Below are 16,429 nucleotides of genomic sequence, written 5' to 3'. Positions count from 1 at the left end.
TTGGTGTATAAAGTGTTCTTTTTGGCCCTCAATAAAATTGAATTTGACACCTCTGTGTATATTTGGTAGATACCACAAGAATAAAACACCACAGTTTACAAATAAAAGATAGGAAACACAACATTTTTTTCCAAAGAACAGCTAATTTATTTTGATGGTTAACCACATTTCTGTTCTTCCTTCAATGCGTGTGACATTCTTTATTTTCACTTTGGTTAACACACATTTAAAAACATGAAATATAGGGAAATTCCTGGTAGGCAAGCCAGCTGTTGGAAAGTTTGTTACCTTATGTTAATCATAAGTCAGTAATCATAAAATGTATTATAAGTAAATAAATTAAATTACAAAATATTAGAAGCATTCACAACAATCTGTTCCAGATGTCTTAGCAATATTCTTTTAAACAGTAAAAAAAATCCTGTTTAACTAAGAAGTCTAATTTTTTATATAATGCTTCATGTGTAGCTAATTATGAAGCAACACACATTAAGATTTCAGAACACAGTGTGCAGAATTCACTTAAATTGAAAACCACAAGTTTATGTTGGGGCGGCACGGTGGCGCAGTGGTAGCCCTGCTGCCTCGCAGTTAGGAGACCCGGGTTCACTTCCCAGGTCCTCCCTGCGTGGAGTTTGCATGTTCTCCCCGTGTCTGCGTGGGTTTCCTCCGGGCGCTCCGGTTTCCTCCCACAATCCAAAGACATGCAGGTTAGGTGGATTGGCGTTACTAAATTGGCCCGTGGGTGTGTTTGTGTGTGTCCTGCAGTGGGTTGGCACCCTGCCCAGGATTGGTTCCTGCCTTGTGCCCTGTGTTGGCTGGGATTGGCTCCAGCAGACCCCCGTGACCCTGTATTCGGATTCAGCAAGTGGATAACCTGCCAGAGGTAAACGCAACTACTAAGGAGGTACTAAGGGATTTGGAAATTGTAGAGGGAGAAGTGCTGCTCAGATTAAATAAGATAAAATCAAACAAATCACCAGGCCCAGATAATATTTATCCTCGTGTTCTTAAGGAGGCTAGTGAGTACATATATAAACCCTTGACACACATTTTTAGGAAGTCACTGTGCACTGGAGAGATTCCAAAGGACTGGAAAATGGCAAATATCATCCCATTATATAAAAAGGGTGACAGGGCAGATCCAAGCAACTATAGGCCAGTAAGCTTAACAAGCATCACAGGAAAATTAATGGAAGGAATTATTAAGGATAAGATTGAGCAACACATGACAAGGACAGGAGTTATTCTGAACAGTCAGCATGGGTTCAGAAGGGGGAGGTCGTGTTTTACTAACATGTTGGAATTCTATGAGGAGGCAACAAAAGGATACGATCAAAGTGGAGCTTATGATATTATTTATCTGGACTTTCAGAAAGCATTTGATAAGGTGCCACATGAGAGGTTGGGCATCAAGTTAAAAGAAGTGGGAATTCAGGGTGATGTTTTTAGATGGGTGCAGAATTGGCTCAGACACAGGAAGCAGAGGGTGATGGTGCGAGGAACCTCATCAGAACTGGCCGATGTTATGAGTGGTGTTCCACAGGGGTCAGTGCTAGGGCGCTGCTATTTTTAATATATATAAATGATTTAGATAGGAATATAAGTAACAAGCTGGTTAAGTTTGCAGATGATACCAAGATAGGTGGATTAGCAGATAATTTGGAATCCGTTATATCATTACAGAAGGACTTGGATAGCATACAGGCTTGGGCAGATTTGTGGCAGATGAAATTTAATGTCAGTAAATGTAAAGTATTACACATAGGAAGTAAAAATATTAGGTTTGAATACACAATGGGCGGTCGAAAAATCGAGAGTACACCTTATGAGAAGGATTTAGGAGTCATAGTGGACTCCAAGCTATCAACTTCCAGACAGTGTTCAGAAGCCATTAAGAAGGCTAACAGAATGTCAGGTTATATAGCACGATCTGTGGAGTACAAGTCCAAGGAGGTTATGCTCAACCTTTATAATGCACTGGTGAGGCCTCATCTTGAGTACTGTGTGCAGTTTTGGTCTCCAGGCTACAAAAGGACATAGCAGCACTAGAAAAGGTCCAGAGAAGAGCGACTAGGCTGATTCCAGGTCTACAGGGGTTGAATTATGAGGAAAGATTAAAAGAGCTGGGCCTTTACAGTTTAAGCAAAAGAAGATTAAGAGGTGACATGATTGAAGTGTTTAAAATTATGAAGGGAATTAGTACAGTGGATCGAGACTTGTATTTTAAAATGAGCTCATCAAGAACACGGGGACACAGTTGGAAACTTGTTAAGGGTAAATTTCGCACAAACATTAGGAAGTTTTTCTGTACACAAAGAACGATAGACACTTGGAATAAGTTACCAAGTAGTGTGGTAGACAGTAAGACGTTAGGGACTTTCAAAACTCGACTTGATGTTTTCTTGGAGGAAGCAAGTGGATAGGACTGGCGAGCTTTGTTGGGCTGAATGGCCTGTTCTCGTCTAGATTGTTCTAATTCTAATTCTAATTCAGCGGGTTAGAAAATGGATGGATGGAAGTTTATGTTGTGATCTTTTCCTGAAACTGGAAATGGTGTGCGGGCTGGTCTGACAGGGATAAGTGATGAGGATGATGCTCATTTTATTTTCCACACATTCAAGTAAAAAATGGGCATATACACTATTGTTCATACGTTTTAGAACACCTCAGTTTTTCCAGTTTTTCTTCAAATTTAATCAACCGAAATGAAATGCATGACCTAAAATGGTGAAATGGTATGCAGTAAACTGCCAGAGGTTTAAATTTAAAGTCTAGGTTAGCAAAAACTGAAAAAAAGGAAATTTCAGAATATTACAAATAGGCCTTCTTCAGTGAACATTTAATAGGTTATAACCTACAGATGTTCTGCAGCAATTCAAGCAAATTAAGCATTGCAAGTTGAAGCAAACAATTTGCACAGGTGTCCCATCTTCTGTTGATTACTTAAAAGCCGTGTCTGCCTCTCTTAAAGCAGACTTATGGTTTTCATGTGTAGGCTGATATCAGACCACACATTGCACAATGTGATTCTGTAAGAGCCATTACGATAAGCTAAACATATAGCCTTGCTCTGCCACTATTAAGGTAGGAGCAACAACATTTTTTTTATTTATATAGCAAATTTTTATGTAGAAGTGTAGCTCGGAATGATTAACAAATGACAAAAGACCGATCACAATAAAAAAGAAAAATGTACCTAATTGTTGTACTGGCAAAAAAGTGGACAATATGAAAATATTTTATGCAGACAGAGTTAGGACTGACTGTGTTAGTACACCCGCTCAAGTACTACTTGGACAAAATACCAGTGATAATGACAAGAAAACAGCAATTAACAAATGAAATGAGACAGAGCATTATTACCCTTATGTGTAGGCCTTTCTTTGCAAAACAAATCAGTGTCAGTGAGTCCAGTGGTGTCCTACACAATCCAAAATCAATTGGAAAGTGGAAGAAACTCTGATAGGAAGAGAACTGACGGAGCCAAAGTCACAAGCCAATCACAAAACAAGTTTGTGAGGGTCACCAGTTTGTGTGATGGGCGCCTCACAGAACAACATCTTCACGCACTTCTTAACTGTGATTGAAAAAAGCAAGTTTGTGTTTCAACTGTTAAGAGCAGACTTTGTGCTGCAGGTTTGACATGATAAGTGGCAGGAAGAAAGCCATTCCTTAAAGGACAAAATAGGGCCTTGAAATGTTGGCTTTGATCTACAGCAGACTGGAAGAAAGTCTTCTGGACCAATGAAGCAAAATTTGAAATCTTTGGTTTGTGATGAGTTGGTGAAAGGATGGCCCCTCTGTGAGTGACACCAACTGTCAAACATGGAGGAGAAAGTGTGGTGGTCTCGGGTTCCTTTGCTGGAGGCAGAGTTAGTGACTTGCACAGAGTGACTGGCATTCTGAATCCAAAGGGTTACAACAATTTGGCTGTTGTATCAGCAAAACTTGCACGCTACTATGATGAATCAAAAAATTTGAATACAATTTAATAATTCCTTGACTTATTATTATTTTTTTTATTTCCCATTGCTTATTAGTTCTATACCTTGATTTCATGAAACATTAAGACATTAAACTGAGTAAACTTCCATAAAAATTAAAAAAAAACTGAGGGACTTTAAAACTTTTGACTGGTAGTGTATGTTGTGTAGAAAAATATACAGGTACATGACAAAAGTTACTCATCAGTTTGGCTGAATGAAGCAACCTTGACTTTACATTATTATACACGTCACCTGAACCGAAATTAACAGAGGAGCCTCTGTTATGCGGCAAATGCAGTTATACAGAAACCACAAATTGACTGATGAGGATTACTGGTGGGCGGCACGGTGGTGCAGTGGGTAGCGCTGTTGCCTCACAGTTAGGAGACCTGGGTTCGCTTCCCGGGTCCTCCCTGCGTGGAGTTTGCATGTTCTCTGCGTGGGTTTCCTTCCACAGTCCAAAGACATGCAGGTGAGGTGCATTGGCGATTCTAAATTGTGCTTGGTGTGTGGGTGTGTGTGTGTGCCCTGTGGTGGACTGGCACCCTGCCCAGGGTTTATATCCTGCCTTGCACCTTGTGTTGGCTGGGATTGGCTCCAGCAGACCCCTGTGACCTTGTAGTTAGGATACAGCGGGTTTTATGATGATTGAATGGATTTACTGGCAGAAACAATCAAACAGTTGGACCAGAACTGAAAATAGGACAAATCTGTCCATTTATGCTACGAAGAAAATCTATTATACAATAACATTGATCTATGTTTATTTAGTATTACAATCAGAACATGCCGACATCATTTTCAATTGAAGATAGTCATACCAACTTTAAAAATAATCTTCCCACTTTCTAGAATCATTTTCTTTATGCTATAAGAAATACGTTCTGCAGCTTATTACAACCGTGACCCTGCTCAGGATTAAACAGGCTTAGAAGATGGGATGGTAGGCTAAATTAAAAATGGAAATTGCCTGTAAGAATGAAGTCTTTGTTCACACCCACCAATAAGAAAAACAATTCTGATCCTCATACCACAGGGTGGCTTCAAATCTGCTTTCTATGGATAAAGTTGTTTAAATGACATTGACCACATTACATAAGCAAATAATTCTAAATTGCAGATCCATATTACAACATATCAGAATAAATGGAGCTTTTCAAATGTGAATGACGTACTCCTGCTGTCTTACTTACGTATCTCTACAATTTTACTGTAGCGTGTTAAACAGTTTTTGCCACTAACTGTGTTCCTATAATGCTGAGAAAAGTTTGCATTGTTTATCAAGCTTACATAGTATATACTCTACACACTAGACAACATATGTGTTTGATTTAGTCTACTGTACTTCTGAGAACGTATGTATCCTGCTCACTGATTTTTTTTAGAATGGCAAAACCTTTACGCTTATATTAGCAACACTGAAAAACAGCATGTGGTACGTTAAAATACTTTTCAAGAAACAGCTGGTATCTATTTATTGCCAAAGACGCATTAAAAGGGACTTTTTGCTAAGTTACTTTCATAATTGCCACAAATACACTTCCATGATTAAGCAACCCTGATTATTAGTCAGTGTAGAGTCGTTTGTTTTAGTCTCTTAATTCACGTCTAATGGTTCACCTATAACTGAGAACTATGTAGAGTTTGAGTAGCCAATTTTCTACAAAGCCTTTTCAAGGAAATATTTGAACACGTTTCTCCCGTTTTTTGTTTTTTTTTAATTTCTTGAGTCAGGGTTAAGCATTATCACTTGCATTTAGATTTAAATGAGAACTACAAGAAAAACTAAATCTATAAAGTCTATCAAAGAAAAGAGATGCTTAGCTGATTTACAGGCACAGATTATGCACTGACTGAAGACCATTAAAAAAAGTGGATGACATCCCCACTGTCCTTCATATGTCAACCTGCTCTCACCCTTATTTGAGTTTAGTGCTATGCAATAAAAGAAATAACAGCATAAACTGCTAGAAACGACAGACATACACAGAGATACGTGGTCAAAGTTAGAAAAACACTTACTGGAGTTCTGTTATGGGGTGTTTGAGCGACAGATTCTGCAGAGATGTTTGTTGCCAGGGTGTTGCTGCTTCTCCTACTAGACCAGTTGGCGTTTTCACAGTTGGCATAAGATCTTCAATGCACTCTGAAAAACAAAAGCAAACAATGTTATATTTCTTCATAAATATTATGTTGGCACAGAAAAAGCAATTTGACACACAAGGTGAGATGCTTATACAGCTTAAACAGCATTGTCCTTTAGTTTTTTCCTTTTAGGTTTTACTCTCCAACAGAAGGTAATTCATGAATCAATTCAAACCACCAAATAATGGAGCAGTTTGTAATCTGAGTCACTGGAATATGCTTTAACAAGTTCCCTTCTTATATAACAGAAGACACCCCACCCATCAATATAGTTCCATAGACAGCTGAAACATGCAGCATTGTCCTCTAATGAACTGTGTGCTACCTGCACAAATTATGAAAGGGGATCTCAATGGTGTGAAAAAGTCTGAACTGCTGGCATTTTACATTAAACATCCACAAAAGCATGTTCTACCTGTTGTAATATATTAAGAATGGTAAACATGAGAAAAAAATAATTAGAACAAGCAGTATGGTCAGATGTACAGTGCTGCTTGAAAGTTTATGAACCCTTTAGAATTTTCTGTATTTCTGCATAAATATGACCTAAAACATCATCAGATTTTCCTTCAAGTCCTAAAAGTAGATAAAGAGAAACCAGCTAAACAAATGGGACAATAATATCATACTTGGTCATTTATTTATTGAGGCAAATAACCGAACATTACATATTTGTGAGTGACAAAAGTATGTGAACCTTTGCTTTCAGTATCTGCTGTGACCCCCCAATAACTGCAACTAAACGTTTCCAGTAACTTCTGATCATTCCTGCACACCGGCTTGGAGGAATTTTCGCCCATTCTTCCATACAGAACAGCTTCAACTCTGGGATGTTGGTGGGTTTCCTCACATGAACTGCTCGCTTCAGGTCCTTCCACAACATTTTGATTGGATTAAGGTCAGGACTTTGACTTGGCCATTCCTAAACATTCACTTTATTCTTCTTTAACTGTTCTTTGGTAGAACGACTTGTGTGCTTAGGGTCGTTGTCTTGCTGCATGACCCACCTTCTCTTGAGATTCAGTTCATGGACAGATGTCCTGACATTTTCCTTTAGAATTCTCTGATATAATTCAGAATTCATTATTCTATTAATGAAGGCAAGCCTTCCTGGCCCAGATGCAGCACAACAGGCTCAAACCATGATACTACCACCACCATGTTTCACAGATGGGATAAGGTTCTTATGCTGGAATGCAGTGTTTTCCTTTTTCCAAACATAACGCTTTTCATTTAAACCATAAAGTTCTATTTTGTTCTCATCTTTCCACAAAACATTCTTCCAATAGCCTTCTGGTTTGTCCACGTGATCTTTAGTAAACTGCAGATGAGCAGCAATGTTTTTTTTGGAGAGCAGTGGCTTTCTCCTTGTAACCCTGCCATGCACACCATTGTCGTTCAGTGTTCTTCTGATGGTGGACTCATGAACATGAACATTAGGCAATGGGAGAGAGGCCTTCAGTTGCTTAGAAGTTACCCTGGGGTCCTTTGTGACCTCGCCGACTATTACACGTGTGCCTTGCTCTTGGAGTGATCTTTGTTGGTCGTCCACTCCTGGGGAGGGTAACAATGTTCTTGAATTTCCTCCATTTGTACACAATCTGTCAGACTGTGGATTGGTGGAGTCCAAACTCTTTAGAGATGGTTTTGTCACCTTTTCCAGCCTGATGAGCATCAACAACTCTTTTTGTGAGGTCCTCAGAAATCTTCTTTGTTCGTGCCATGATACACTTCCACAAACGTGTTGTGAAGAGCAGACTTTGATAGATCCTGTTCTTTAAATAACACAGGGTGCCCACTCACAGCTGATTGGCATCCCATTGACTTGAATTTTACCTTTAAACTGACTGCTAATCCGAGAGATTCACATACTTTTGCCACTCACAAATATGTAATATTCGATCATTTTCCTCAATAAATAAATGACCAAGTATAATATTTTTGTCTCATTTGTTTAACTGGTTTCTCTTTATCTACTTTTAGGACTTGAAGGAAAATCTGACGATGTTTTAGGTCATATTTATGCAGAAATATAGAAAACTAGCTAACCCACGGCGTACTATACGCCGCATAATCAGGCCGGTTTTTTAATGATTTTTAAGCACAGGGAGAAAATTAAGATTTGAAAAATCGGTAATGTAATAAATCAGCAAGAAAAGCAACATTGTAACAATGCACGGAACGAACCAACACACAATCGTCTGTGCGGTGCTCAGGCGCGGAGGATGGAACAGGAGGAGAGGAGAAGGACGTCCACCCCGCTGCCTCCGTCATGCTAGTCTGCTGATCTCTCGTTCAGTATGCACTGCCTGCTCATGTGCCCACCTCCAACTCGTCACTCGAGTCGTTGTCGTCTTTGCACAGTCCAGATGCAGCTGTGACTCACGTAGACTTTTCATTGCTCTGTGCGGTTTTGGCTGCCTTTCTATATATAATCCACCAAGACACCCGACCATGGTGAGAGGGGGGTGTGTACAAAGTGCAGGAGTATCTAAGAAGACGCATGTTTGTCGCGGATGCGAATTGTTGTATGTAGCGTGTAAAACAGTTTGCTATGCTGCACGCGGTCGTGCGTCGTAACCGAAAACTCGGTTTTTAAAGACTCGTTACTTCATTGTGTATACGACTGTAGGTGAATGAAAAGATGTAACTCTACAGAGGGCAACATACAATACAGCGTTTTACACTTTCGCGACTAATTGTTTTACACGCTGCATACAGCGAATTACATCCGTGACAAATATGAATCTTCTTAGATGGTGCTGTCGCGTCCACCCACGCTCTCGAAGCACACACACTGCCTGGTCATGTGCCCGCTCACAAGAGCAACTAACAGAGACTCACCTACCAACTGTAAGACCATGGGAAACCCCTCGGAAACTGTTTTACACGCTGCATACAACGATTCACATCCGCGACAACTGTTTTACACGCCGTTTTTACACGCCGCATACAGCGATTTACATCCGTGACAAACATGCCTCCTGACATGATAGTCCCGCCGCGTTGTGTGGTGCCTCTGTGTGAACCGGTCAGGCACAGAGAAGGTCAGCTGCCGAGAGAGCGTCTCGACTGTTGCAGGGCCTGCATTGGTGAAGCAGGTGAGACGGTAATGAAACAAAGGCACAGGGCTTATTGGTTTTTAAAGACTCCTTCCTTCATTGTGTTTTAACCTCAGTTTTAAAGGATTGTTTTAAGGATGCCATGGGATACCCCTCACAAACTGTTTTACACGCTGCATATAGCGATTCACTTCCGCGAGAAACACGCCTCTATGAACAGTCAACGTGGCTCAGAGCTCAATGTGGACTCAACGGCAGACGAACAAAAATGACGCAGTTTTTTCTGTGTCGTCGTCGAGTTGGTGGGCGTGGTTCTGCGAGTTGTCGTCGTATCCAATGGTCTTAGAGTTGGTGGGCGTGGCTCCTTCCTGCGTGTGCCATGGGCTTCTCACTTGTTGGTGGCTTAGTGAATCCATGCCCCTTCCGACGTGCTTTCCATGGTTGTCTTGCCTTCGTGAATTATATATATATATATATATATATATATATATATATATATATATATATATATATATATATATATATATATATATATATATATATATAGAGAGAGAGAGAGAGAGAGAGAGAGAGAGAGAGAGAGAGAGAGATTCTAAAGGGTTCACAAATTTTCAAGCACAACTGTACATATTCCCCATATAACTGCTTATTACATTTTAATAAAAATCTACCTAACTTATTTTGTAATTTCTACGTTGACTCCAAAACACAGAAACTGTGAAGTAATCACTCACTTAATTACGCTAAGAGTCCAATGAAAAACAGAAGTTGGTTGGAACAAAAACCTGCAGCCACAGGAGTCCCCAAGACAGAGTTTGGGATTCATTGCTATAGGTAGATAGCAGATCGATGTGCATAAGTAGCTTCTTCAAGGTTCTCAAGCAGATTGCATTACAGCTCTGATATGTGGGGAAGACAGTTTACCATATTTGAGCAGCTAAAAACCCTATGAAAATAGAGTAGCTTAACAACAAAACGTTGAGATCAGTGAAAAACCCAGAATGCAGTGCCTCAATGAACCCCTTGAAAATGAATAATCTTCAACAGTTCAGTAGAAAGAAATGTAATAAGTAAGGCACCTTGGTGGACTAATAATAAAAAAAAAAGTCTGGAACTCAAGTAGAATATATTTGCTACCCCAAGTACTTACTTAGCAGAGTGGACATTTATCCAATCCATTATTCCAGATTTGTATTTTTAATTCAATTTGTTAAAATATGCATACTTGCTTTTCTCTTGGAAAGTGTATGCTGATTTATTTGTAGTAAAGAATATTACAGTACTTGCATCTAGAATTGAGTTTGCTAATCTAAAAATGAGGTGATGGTTAAAACAATCCATACACTTTCTATAGGTACAGTAAATTTAAATTGTATCTGCAGAATGGCATAAGGGTGAACTCCACACATGGATCACAGAAAATGCAACATTATTCGTGAAAGTCAATGTAATATTTTACGTATGCAGCTGTTCTTTCATTTAATTTCTGGTATACCAAATGAAATCCTGGTTTTCTTCAAATTTTCTTAAATTAAATAGTGACAAAACTGAGGTTCTCCTCATTGGTACAAAATCCACATTATCCTAAACTGATCATTTTTCATTTCTTATTGATAATTCCTCTGCCTCCCCTTTCCCACAGGTGTCATCCTTGACAGTATTTTATCCTTTCAGTCCCACATCAATAACATCTCCCGGTCTGCTTATTTCCACTTGCGTAACGTTAATCGTATTCGCTCCTGCCTCACTCTCCACACCACTGCCATCCTCATTCATAGCCTTGTCACTTCTCGTCTGGATTATTGCAATTCCCTTTTCTTTGGTCTTTCTCACAAATCTCTTTATAAGCTTCAACTGGTCCAGAATTCAGCTGCCCAGCCACATCATTACTAGTACCCCTTCTACTCACCATATCACTCCTGTCTTGCAGCAGCTTCATTGGCTCAGTTCAAAATTCTCCTACTAACTTTTAAGGCTCTCCACAACCTCGCCCCTCCATATCTGTCTGACCTCCTCCATGTTGCCATTCCCTCCCGCACCCCCAGATCCTCTTCCTCCATCCACTTGACTGTCCCTGTCGTCTGTCTTACAACTACGGGGAGCAGAGCATTCAGTTGTTCTGCTCCCCAGCTTTGGAACTCACTACCATCTGAGCTTAGAAATATCGAATCATTCGCACTTTTAAATCTTAATTTAAAACTCATTTGTTTAAGATTGCTTTTTCTCTTTGATTACAATTGCTGTCTGATTTTAACTTTTGTATTTTACTTTTGATTAAAATGTGTGTTTTTTCTATTGTTCAGTGTCCTTGAGTGTTTAGAAAGGCGCCTACAAATAAATAAAATGTATTATTATTATTATTATTAACTTTTTTAATTGAAAGTGACTTTAAGCATGGAGTTTTCCCCAACTCTCTGCTCTCAGAAGAAAGATCTTGGAAATTTCTTACAAGTCTAAACACTCAAGTGTTAAGTTGTATTGTTAGTGCCGTTCACATGAATAATTAAAGCACAGATGAAATGTATCTTCTGGTCTAGGCTGTGCATCCATGCATTATCAAGTTGTGCACTTTGCAAAATTATTTTTGCTTTTTCGAATAGGATTTTGCACACTGAGGTTTTCCTGTTGTGAGCAGAACTTGAACTGGCTGTGGTAATTGTCTTTTTGCAGTTACACTTTTAACAGAGAATTAAAATGATACCTGAAAATCACAGCTTTGGGTACCAAGAAAGAAAGACAGGCTTGCTAGTTGTTACCACTTTAATCTAGCTTCTTCCATATGCTGCCCTGTTAAATTTTACTATCTATGTTTGTTTCCATGTATAACACACGTATTGTTTCATCTGAAACAGTATCTTAAAATGCAAAACATTTGAGTCGCCAATGAAATGCTTTACTTAAAATAATTTTACTTAGTATGCATTTTAAGCAGCATTGCAGCCGAGACTCCAATCAATAATCGTGCATTTTAGGCACTTTAAGCACTAAGCTCCTCATTTCTGTCTTACCTAAATGTCACGCGATTATCCGTACACTGTGTGCACAATTATTAGGCAAGTGAGTATTTTGACCATATCATCATTTTAATGCGTATATTCCAACTCCAAGCTGTATTAACTTGAATGCTTATTGGATTTCAGCACGTCAGGTGATGTGTATTTGTGTAATGAGGGAGGGTGTGGCCTAAGGAGATCAACACCCTATATCAAGGTGTGCAGAATTATTAGGCAGCTAGTTTTCCTCGGGCAAAATGGGCCAAAAAAGAGATTTAACTGACTCTGAAAAGTCAAAAATTGTAAAAAGTCTTTCAGAGGGATGCAGCACTTTTGGAATTGCTAAGATATTGGTGTGTGATCACAGAACCATCAAACATTTTGTTGCAAATAGTCAACAGGGTCGCAAGAAACGTGTTGAGAACAAAAGACGCAAATTAGCTGCCAAAGATTTGAGAAGAATCAAACGTGAAGCTACCAGGAACCCATTATCCTCCAGTACTTTCATATTCCAGAGCTGCAACCTACCTGGAGTGCCCAGAAGTACAAGGTGTTCAGTGCTCAAAGACATGGCCAAGGTAAGGAGGGCTGAAACCCAACCACCACTGAACAAGAAACATAAGTTGAAACGTCAAAACTGGGCCAAGAAATATCTGAAGACAGATTTTTTCAAAGGTTTTATGGACCGATGAGATGAGAGTGACTCTTGATGGACCAGATGGATGGACCTGTGGATCAGTAATGGGCACAGAGCTCCACTCCAACGTGGAGGTGGGGTACTGGTATGAGCTGGTATTTTTAAAGATGAGCTAGTTGGACCTTTTGCATTGAAGATGAACTCAAAATCAACTCCCAAACCTACTGCCAGTTTTTCGAAGACACTTTCTTCAAACAGTGATACAGGAAGAAGACCATGATTTTTATGCAGGCCAATGCTCCATCACTTGCATCGAAGTTCTCCACTGCGTGGCCAGCCAGTAAAGGCCTTAAAGATGAAGGAATAATGACATGGCCCCTTCCTCATCTGACCTAAACCCTATCGAGAACTTGTGGGCACTTCTTAAACGCTAGATTTACGGGGGAGAAAAACAATACACCTCTCTGAAGAGTGTCTGGGAGGCTGTAGTCACTGCTCCACAAAAAGCTGATCGTCAACAGATCAAGAAACTGACAGACTCCATGAATGGAAAGGCTTATGACTGTTATTGGAAAGAAGGGTGGCTATATTGGTCATTGATTGATTGATTGATTGTTTTTGAAATGTCAGAGATGTTTATTTGTAAATTTTGAGGTGTTTGTTTATTATTCTCACTATAACAGATGAAAAGAAACAAGTGAGATGGGAAAATTTTCATTTTCCTTTAGTTGCATAATAAATCTGCACACTAATAGTTGCCTAATAATTGTGCGCACATATGTATTCCCCTGATGATGTTCACACTCACATTTCCGTTGTGAAACATTCAGGTTTCAGGTTTATTAACATTTTGGATTGACTGATAGCACTGTGTTTGTTCCATATTAAAATTAATCCTCAAAAATACAACTTGCCTAATAATTCTGCACACAGTGTATTATCATGCAGGTAAGTAATAAGGTGTCTTACGTTATTGAACTGAGATTTCCAGTAATTGCTCCAAATCAGGTTCCCAGAAGTTTCATAGTAAGTGTACAACAGGTTTATTGATGAATTTGAGAGACAGAGGGTGCCATCTGAAAGAAGGTGCTTCATTTCTGGGAATTAAGAGATATTACTACCACAGAACCACTTATGTTAAGTGCACGGCCAGGAATGTTGATGTCTGGATGTTTGCTTCAATCTTTCAGGGTGAGCTGAATATTTATGACTTAGGCTGAATAAGAACTAAGTCAAGTGTTGATGTCTAACAAAGCTAATTCACTACTTTTTCCAAAATATTTTCAAGTGGAGACATAATTAAATTAAATATTACATTTCCCCTTGAAGTGGCACGGTGGCGCAGTGGGTAGCGCTGCTGCCTCGCAGATAGGAGACCCGGGTTTGCTTCCTGGGTCCTCCCTGCGTGGAGTTTGCATGTTCTCGCCGTGTCTGCGTGGGTTTCCTCCGGGTACTCCGGTTTCCTCCGTCAGTCCAAAGACACGCAGGTTAGGTGCATTGGAGATTCTAAATTGTCCCTAATGTGTGCTTGTTGTGTGTCCTGTGGTGGGCTGGCGCCCTGCCCAGGGTTTGTTTCCTGCCTTACGCCCTGTGTTGGCTGGGATTGGCAGACCCCCGTGACCCTGTAATTAGGATATAGCGGGTTGGATAATGGATTGATGGATGGGTTGGATTTCCCCTTGAAATTTTTTATTACTTGGACGCGGCACTCCTGTGAGTGATGGTACCAATAAATTATTAAACAAAAAAATAACAGTAGCAACAAGTTATTACATACTGTTAAGAACAACTTTTTATAACAACCAAGTAATGGGTACACACTTTAATTTGAATTACAATAAAAGTACATTGTCACGCATGCACACCTGAGGTTCATCATCCAAGCTCTTCCCAGGTATGTAATACCACCCTGGGCCGAGAGGGCCACTAACTGTCTGTATTATCGTGGTATTTCCCTCCACTTGCCCTTTTACCTGTTTCCTCAAGGGTAAGGGTTCTCGTCAAGTTCGTTATCGGGTTGGTCTACTGTTGCACTTTAAAATGAACACACACACACACACAGATAAACACACACACAGACCCTAACCACAACAGTGCCCCATGAATGACACACACACACTTATTAACCCCTAGCACTTTAAACCACACCAGTGCTATAGGAATAACAGCCTGTCATTCAGCACTTCAAGAGACTTACTTATTTTCGGCACGAACAACAATACGATGTTTTAGTGATATCTCAGACCTAAATATTACTTTTGGTCTACAAGAATACATTTAAACATACAAAGACTCAGCACTCTTGACTATAGGCCATTCATCAGCCAAGAATACCTTCTTTATCGTATCTGTCCCTTCTGTTGAGTATAGCGCTCTTCACTCTCAGCCATATAAACCTCACAGCACAGAAATAATGGCAAAAATCCGGCTGTCACCAGGTGCTCAAAGAAATCTAACTTATTACTTCAATCACTCTAGACATTAAGACAAAGCACTGAAAGTTAAAAGCAGCATGGTATTTATTACAAGAATAATAATAATACCACAAGAACAAAGAATACTAGAAAATAGGTAGTGATAGGAAAGTCTGAATATATATAGTCTTTAGAAAAAGCTTACGAAAAAGTTACAGATGACAAGGATGAATGTCCCAGGGAGGCGTTTGATTTAGCAATCAATGTTCATGATGCCTTTCTGACGACCAGGGCCGTCTTCGTCCGTTCCTCTTCTTCTTCTCCCTTTGCTTCTCTTTCTTCTCCCTTTGCTTCTCTTCTTCTTTCCAAACCAAGGCATATTTATTATGAAATGTCAAGCCTTGGTTTCAAAACACATGCACCTGATTGGCTGGCTGTCCAAATGATTGATGAATTAATTCACTGTCTGTTTTCCCACACAACAAAACCTTTGATGTACTCGGAGAAATAGTAGTTCTTCCTGTCCTAGGCTATAAAGCAAATTGTTGTTCCAGATGTCCATCCATCAATAGCCTGAGGTATTAGCTCAGCATCCTTTCCCAGGCTATAAAACCAAATTAGCATGAAGCTATGAACAAGTGTTATAAAAGTAAGGTGTAAGGGAAGAAAACCTGCTTTAATTTAATTTCATCTGTTGTCTTGTCTTGAACAAAATATAATGGAAACCAAAATGTACAGATTTTATACACCATAACACTGTCTTATCATTTTTATTCTCCACATTTCAGAGAAACCACCCAGTAAGGGAAACTGACTCTGCCTCTTCCGGTCCCTGGGCTTTAAAAAGGACGACCGCCTGGAAGGAGGCGTCACTTGACAGGGAGACGACCTGAGTAAAGGAGTCCCTTTTGGACCGACCCAATAGCAGAGCTGGATTAGCGATAGCCACTTGCCTCACGTGGCAACTGTTTTCTTTTGTTTTTTTACATCATGGTGCATTTGTTATGTTGAGAGGACTAAACGTAAATGGAGACGGTCGGGTTTGCACCTCAAATTTTTTCCTTTTTCAGATCCTTATATTTCTCAGACAACCAAAATACTCACAAAAAAGGTGTAAACACAAAATCACATCCACAAAAGACATGCCCACAAAAAAGGCATATTCATTTTTAACCGAATTAGCTTTTCT

The 16,429-nt window shown here is 39.6% G+C and overlaps 1 protein-coding gene across 1 annotated transcript in view; it reads right to left on the bottom strand.

The window, feature by feature from the left end:
• The window catches only part of tbc1d2 (TBC1 domain family, member 2), a 146,362-nt gene that overhangs the window by 65,103 nt on the left and 64,830 nt on the right, over positions 1 to 16,429 (bottom strand). Inside the window, exon 4 of the mRNA XM_039758180.1 lies at positions 6,012 to 6,135. Coding sequence (XP_039614114.1) covers positions 6,012 to 6,135 — 124 coding nt within the window. The remainder of the gene's footprint in view (positions 1 to 6,011; positions 6,136 to 16,429) is intronic.

This window comes from Polypterus senegalus, chromosome 7 (assembly GCF_016835505.1).
Source record: "Polypterus senegalus isolate Bchr_013 chromosome 7, ASM1683550v1, whole genome shotgun sequence".
NCBI classification, from domain to species: Eukaryota; Metazoa; Chordata; class Cladistia; order Polypteriformes; family Polypteridae; genus Polypterus; species Polypterus senegalus.
Note: the sequence above shows the minus strand (reverse complement) of the source record. Positions and strands in the feature narration are given on the sequence as shown.